General features: G+C 40.5%; 1 protein-coding gene across 1 annotated transcript; it reads left to right on the top strand.

The window, feature by feature from the left end:
* The first annotated feature begins 728 nt into the window (after nucleotides 1-728).
* On the top strand, nucleotides 729-6,858 carry LOC4350691 (ultraviolet-B receptor UVR8). Its single transcript, XM_015760134.3, has 15 exons — nucleotides 729-1,091; nucleotides 1,205-1,281; nucleotides 1,775-1,853; nucleotides 2,802-2,861; nucleotides 3,185-3,286; nucleotides 3,367-3,460; nucleotides 4,166-4,208; nucleotides 4,283-4,328; nucleotides 4,411-4,451; nucleotides 4,547-4,649; nucleotides 5,219-5,273; nucleotides 5,385-5,451; nucleotides 5,557-5,593; nucleotides 6,061-6,140; nucleotides 6,401-6,858. The coding sequence occupies exons 1-15, from the start codon at nucleotides 824-826 to the stop codon at nucleotides 6,524-6,526; spliced, it is 1,278 nt and encodes a 425-aa protein (XP_015615620.1). The 5' UTR covers nucleotides 729-823; the 3' UTR covers nucleotides 6,527-6,858.
* The last annotated feature ends 391 nt before the right edge of the window (nucleotides 6,859-7,249 follow it).

The following is a 7,249-nucleotide window of genomic DNA, read 5'->3' as shown; positions in this document are numbered from 1 at the left end:
CGACAGTGGGAAGTCGAACCCTGTGCGGGGCGGTGCTCCAGGACAGGCGGCGGCGTCAGGACCGAAGTGGTTTTCGGCGGCGTCATGGATAGGAGGTAAGGCGGGCAGCTCCGGAGCTCGGCGGTCAGGCATAAACCGGTGCGGCGCAGCAGATGGGCGGCGGCGCTCTTGGGCCGAGAGAAAGGAGCGCGAGGGGAGCGAGGAGGCCACAGAAAGAGGAAGAGGAAGGGGAAAAGGAGAGAGAAGAGGAGAGAGGAAGGAGAAAGGATGAAGATGATGACATGTGGGGCACACATGTCGGTGGGTCCCACTATTTTTTTTAGTGTGAATTACATGTTGGTCTCACGTATTTTTGTTTTTGTTTTGATGCTAAAATGCCACATAAGTGACATGTCAACGACACGTATGACGGAGACCGGGTCAACACTGCCACGTAAGCACCACGTAAGCTAAAACCGCTTATAAAACCACCTGGGATATATTTTGCACCAGTTTTGATAGTTGGAGGAGTCGATATACCCGGTTTTGTGGTTGGAGATCATGAATCATACTTGTGCCATAGTTAAGGGAGTCAAAGTATACTTTTTCCAATTTGATAGGCCGACCGAGCAACAGCCAGCCCAGCCCGTAACGGACCAGCCCAGTTTCTTCTCTCTCACTCCACGGCCCACCAAGCCCATCCATCACCAGTCCACCTACCTTGGGCTCCGCCTCCGCCGCGCGAACGCGAGCAGGAGCAGCCTCTCGTCGCCGACGTGGACTCACCCGACGCCGCGAGCCGAGAGCGCGAGAGCGCGAGAGGCGAGAGCAGCAACCACCGCCGATGTGGCGGGCGAGGCGGTGGCCGTGGCCGTGGCGGTCGCAGCGGCGCGCGGCGAGGATGCTCTCGTCGGGTGAGCCAGCGGCGGGGCGGCGGAGGGTGGCGGCGCTGTGGGGGAACGGGGACTACGGGCGGCTGGGGATGGGGGCGCTGGAGTCGCGGTGGAGCCCCACGGCGTGCCCCTTCTTCCTCACCGGCCGCCCCGGCGACGACGACGACGACCCGCCCGCCTCCCTCGCCTGCGGCGGCGCCCACACCCTCTTCCTCACCGGTACTCCTGAATTGAAATCGCCTGCTTGTGTAATTACTCGAGCGAGAGAGAGATTGTGTTGAATCGAGATTAATGTGGGAGTATGTGATTTTTGGCCTGCTGGTTTTGCTCAGAGAGCGGGCGCGTGTTCGCCGCGGGTCTCAACGACTTCGGGCAGCTCGGGATAGGCTCCTCCGTGACTCATTCCCTGGTACTGAGCTTCTTGTACATCATGCCTCCATGTGAAATTTTCATCTACATTGTGAGCCAGCCTACTTTTACACAGTAAGCGAAAGCTGGCTGGACATATCAGAGTTGCAATGGGGATTGACCAAATCAATTCTGACTCCTGTTACATGTTGCAAAAACCACTCTTACTGTATGAGCAGTATCACTTTTTTTTTTAATCAGATCTTGATACCCCGAGCTTAAGAAATAAAGCAGACACACATTTTCCAATTGTCAATTTTACAACATTTATTGATATAAAATTTTTGTAGTCTCCAGATTGTTTTGGTTTGATCTGTCAAAAATAAAGAGATTGTTTTGGATTGTCTTTCAGTCTTTCTCCTGGTTGATTTCAACTTAGATCATTTCCCTGATAAGCTATGGAATCTACAGATCTGATTATTTTCATCTATGTAGTCATTGTTCCCAATGTCAGTTATGTGCATGATAAAATAGTTCTTTTCTTTTGCATGCAGGAGCCTATTGAAGTTTCTGGCTTTGATGAGAAAGTTGTGGAAGTTTCAGCTGGCAACCATCATTCTTGTGCAGTAACTGGTGAGCAAAAAGTGCAAGACATGATTTTGTTTGACCAGGAGAAGGGAATGTATATACTGATAATATCACACTTAAAGGCCCGTTATGTTACTGTAAATTGTAGCACAGCAGCATTCACACTTCTCTGCGTAAAGGTCGCTTCAAGCATTGCCATTTTGTAATGAAATGACCATAAATATCTGAGAATAGAACCAAACAAATCATTTCTGGCTTCACGATGCTTAGTGTTACTTTACTACTAGATCTCATGATTATGTGCATGTTATCTAGGTTTATCTAGGGAATAGGGATTGGAGTGAGTTGACATATGGGTGCCCTTTTATGACCCACTGGTTCAACTAACAATGCACCTTTCTTCATTGCTAGTGAAAAGGTCTACTTTCAGTTGAACTAGGCTGGGTCAATGTGTAACAATTGATTAGCCCACTGACATCCTTAATGGCATCAACCATCACATAGAAATCTACAGAAATTGTGCATGTTGCTGCAATACTCTCCTTAGAAGATTGTAGTTATGGTTCCTACTATTGTATTGGATGGTGGATACACAGACTAAATTTAAGGAAGTATGTTACATATTGAATAGGCTCCATTTTCAAATAAAAATTAATTTTATCTGTAATTATGCACTCTACCCAGACCTAAGCTGTGCAATCCATACCTTAGCTGAAATATCTTACTGCTCGTTTGTTCTTTGTAGATTGTATACAAATTTAAGATTATTCATTATATGCTACTTGCAGTGCACAATAATACAAAATTCCACTTTATAATTTTCTATTTAGTGAGATAAACAGGCTTATCATTGATACTTTTTATTTATATTTGCCAAATTTATTTTATGCTTCTTATTGGAAAAAAAATTATTTTATGCTGCACACCCTGTGCATGGGTGTAATTGTCGAAACCAATTTACACTAAGATTTTGTGTTTGGTTGTTCCCAACAGCGGATGGCAAGCTCTTCGCTTGGGGCAGAAATTCAAGTGGCCAGCTTGGTCTTGGCAAAAGTAATAACGTGATATCCTTACTTTACTTCCTTAAGGCAACACATGGTTGTACTGTCATTTCATAAAATCACTTTTTCCCAGAAATTTTTTGAACGTGTTTATGTTTTAAGCTAGGAGCTATACGATAATTTCATACGCATGCAGATTTACATGACCACTTAAGCTCTATTTGCCTCGTATGTCTTTGCATCAGTATCCAACTATGAATGGATAATCTTACTAAGATTTACTTTGGCAATATGGTAGTCTAAGTCTATCACCTGATCAATTGTGTACTTTTAATCAGTACGTAGTAAAGTATTTTTTCTTATTACTTGGTTTAGGGGCAGGAAAAGTAGTTTCTACCCCAAGAAAGGTGGACTGCTTGGCTGACGCTAGAGTGAAAATGGTTGCTTTGGGGTCGGAGCATTCAATTGCTACTACCGGTGAGTGCAACAAGTAGTTGTATTACAGCAACCTTTTTTGAATATCACTGGTTTTAAGATTCTGAAATTTTCCTCTGAAGAGGAGGGTGAAGTCTTGAGCTGGGGAGCTGCTGGTGCTGGCAGGCTTGGACATGGACATAAAACTAGCATACTGGGATTCTCTATAACTACAAGGTATGAGCCTAACTATCTCTGAAAATTTTAACTCGCTCATAACTTTTGTTATGCATGAGTTTGGTATACACCAGTACTCTACATTCCGTGGTAACCCAAAGATACAAACATAAAAGAAAAAAAATCTTAACCACGAGAGATGCAAAATTCTCTACTCCAAGCTGGCAACAAATTCATATGTCATCATTTGCGGGTTATATATACAAGTTTGTCACAGGCATGTGTTGGTTTGGATAAATTGGATCTAATGGGGTTGTGGTGGGTGATGCAATAATAGGTGGGTGAGGATCTAATTCTTGAAAGTTGCCATGGCAGGAGAGAATGTGCTAGAAGTAGGAGATGCACAGGATGGAGGAAGAGAGAAGGGGATAAGGAAATAATAGATATTAACCTCTTTGCTTAACCCCTAGCAATGTAATCTAATCCTATCTCTAGCAAATATTTTGAATACTAAGAAACAAAATTAATCAGAGACTTATATACTGATTAGATGGAAATTACTTCACTAATGTTCGTCTCTAAGCTATTGACATGTGCTGGAGTGAGTGCCTGGCATATTTTTGGCCTCACTTGACATTCTATCAGAATCTTCACTGTAAAAATAGTTTGGTGGTTCTAAATGTGTTTGCATAGTGCAATACATTAATTGTGAGTGAACATACTCCAAGGATGAAAAAATTGATGATTGTACCATTAATTGTGCAGTGAATATACTCCAAGGTTGATCAAGAATCTTGATGGTGTCAAGGTACTTTTAGATTCAATGTTGGCTCCAGATAATAGTGTTTCCGTTCTCATATTATGTATTTGTACATTGGCCAGATTAAAAGGATAGCTGCGGGAATGCTGCACTCAGCTTGTATCGATGGTAAGACTATGGAGAATCAATCTTCAAATTGTACACATCATAATTTCCCCATCTTACACTTCTCTTACACAACAACTTGCAGAAAAAGGTACATTGTTCATATTCGGGCAGAAGACTGAGAAGGTGGTACAGCGCATGGCATTGATTTTCATTGCCCTTGTTGAAATCTATTTTTTCGAATTCCCTTCATTCCTTTGTATTTAACATCAACATTACAGGGATTTGGAAGATCAGGTGATGAACTTAGACCAACTGTTGTTGAGGAGGTACCATTTTCTGAAGAGGTTGCTTGCGGAGGTTATCATACTTGTGTTGTGACAGGTATCGTTTTCTTGTTCTATGCATTTGTGAGTACATAGATGCACTGATTTCTTTTTGTTTACAGTAACTTGGTATACAAAGGTGCACTGATTACTTTTGTTTACAGTAACTTGGTAGAAGGCACCATGGCATTAAGTATTTCCATAATGTACTTAGATCAAAATCTTGCCCATAAACATTTACTTTCCTGGTAGAATAAGGATTGTTCTCCAAATTAAAATGGCAGGTTAGGGGATACAATATATTGGAATTTATATAGGTAGATCCTTCTCAGTGATTTGGATCGCTGGTTGAAATGTGGCTCTGTATATACCTGGCTCAGACCAGAAACCCCTTTGTTATGCTTCCAATTATTAGTCTGCCTTATCCTTCTGTTGTCCTGGACCATACTACAAAAAGGTTCAAATCAGTCAATTTAATTGGTTTATGCCTGCTATTGTTTTACGTACCATTACTGGGAAGGGGGGGGGGTGAATTTTCATGATAAGTTTTCACAATAGAATTTATCAATTACAGCTTTGTTTCTATTGTTGTAGGTTTCTAAAAATATATGTTGTGATGTCCTGCAGATAGTGGAGATTTGTACTCTTGGGGTTCAAATGAAAATGGCTGCCTTGGTCTTGGGTATTTGTTTTCCACTTTGTCAAGAAATTTGCTACTTCAACTTTTGTTGTTACAGTTGTACCAATGTTTATCAAAATTGAGGATGTTTGCTTACATTAAATTCCTTACCAGTGGTACAGACATGGTTCGCTCTCCGGAGGTTCTGAAGAGTTCTTTATTTAAGTTTCCTGTATCTAAGGTTAGTTCATCTAGTCATCTGTTCGAACCTTTTTTATATATTGCATCTATCATGGACAATTCTAATTACAATTTCTGGTGGACACTCACCATATATCCTATGTAGGTATCATGTGGTTGGAAGCACACCGCTGTAATTTCAGGTACCATAATTGTACTGTCTTTTAGCTACTTAGCTAGTATGTTGGATTCTACTTCCTCTGTTTCATATTATAAGACTTTCTAGCATTGTCCACATTCATATATATGTTAATGAATCTAGACATATATATGTGTTTAGATTCATTAACATTTATATGAATGTGGGCAATGCTAGAACGTCTTATAATATGAAACGGTATATGTGTTTAGATTCATTAACATATATATGAATGTGGGCAATGCTAGAACGTCTTATAATATGAAACGGAGGGAGTATAACTTAGTAGCACAGCGTTGTTTGAAGCAAATAGTTATATATTGATAACAAGTTTCCATCATCATGACTTAATATTTAACACTTTTGCCACTGCCCTGTTTGTATTATTGTATATTAGATAATAGTCTAGTTTCTCATATTTTATTTAGTTGCTACGTGTTACTGATATTTGAAGCATCTGGAAACACTCAGGTGGAGATATTTACACGTGGGGCTGGGGAGGTGCTAACGGTACTTTTTTCGAAGAGGGCCATTCTTCTGGTGGACAGTTAGTAAGTTACTTGCTACCACTGCAAGTCTGCAACTACAAGATTGTTTGTCATGTTAATCCTGTGCACTTACTTGATTTCACATTTTTCGTCCAATCGATTAGTACAGTAAAAATGATTGGTCTACCTTCATTTGAAAATTTAAATATGTCCATCCCTGCTTTACTTCATCCAAAGTTTAGGTGGTATATGGACCTTTTCCCTTTCATTTATGCTGAAATTGCTATTTCAGCTGATTGTGCTAACCATCGACTGCTTTTCAGGGACACGGAAACGATGTTGATTACTTTGAACCTATGATGGTGGAATTCGGCAAGAATGCAAGGGCCGTCCATGTGTCATGTGGTTTCAATCATACTGGTGCAATATTTGAATACAGCGAGAACTGAATTTTTACATCACAGCAGGACCCCATCCAAAGCATGCTTATTACCAAGTTATAAGTGCACATACAAGAGAAAGGAAGATAGGATAAAGTTTTGCTCTTTAATTCGAGTGTATAAAAAGAAAAATAAATTAAACTGATTACACCCCTCGCATAGGGTGGGGGTGGGGGGTCTAAATTAAGATAAACAGAACAAGAGGCAATCTGGATGCATTTGTTGTATGTATCAGAATTACAGGTTAGTAGAACTGTATATTGTTCTTTCATTATTTTTCTTTTAATCCATATGTATAATCTTCACGACCAATAATAACAACTCTGATGCTTCAAACCGTCTATGCTGTACATGATATGGCTAATTTGTTTTTCATTTAGCAATGTTGCAAATGTCTTTCATACATGTGATGAGGTTATAATGTTATATCGAACTGTTGAAGCCACGATTTGAGGTTTCACTGTTTGCTAATTTTTGTAGTTTGCATACTTGAATCATCTGAGTGTTTTTGGAAATATAATCATTTGATGTCATCTAGTACTTTATCTAGTCTAGTATAGTATGTGTATTGCATTTTAGAAGCTTGCGTTGTTACCATGCACATGAAAATTTTGACACTTTAACCCTTTTACAAACTTTATTATACAAATGAGCCTTAACAAAAACTACGCCAACGTTGGTGCTAAGGCCCAACTTCTCAGTACCATGGGACCTAGCATTGACCCCCTCACC

This window comes from Oryza sativa, chromosome 11 (genome assembly GCF_034140825.1).
Source record: "Oryza sativa Japonica Group chromosome 11, ASM3414082v1".
NCBI lineage: Eukaryota > Viridiplantae > Streptophyta > Magnoliopsida > Poales > Poaceae > Oryza > Oryza sativa.
The sequence above is the reverse complement of the archived record's forward strand: the minus strand, read 5'-3'. Positions and strand labels throughout refer to the sequence as shown.

Bases quoted from the DNA above. Each gene is read 5' to 3' on its own strand.
- LOC4350691 (XM_015760134.3), top strand. From the start codon at position 824: ATGTGGCGGGCGAGGCGGTGGCCGTGGCCGTGGCGGTCGCAGCGGCGC. The intron at 1,854-2,801 runs GTGAGCAAAAAG...TGTTCCCAACAG, and splicing joins TCATTCTTGTGCAGTAACTG to CGGATGGCAAGCTCTTCGCT. The intron at 5,594-6,060 runs GTACCATAATTG...GGAAACACTCAG, and splicing joins GCACACCGCTGTAATTTCAG to GTGGAGATATTTACACGTGG.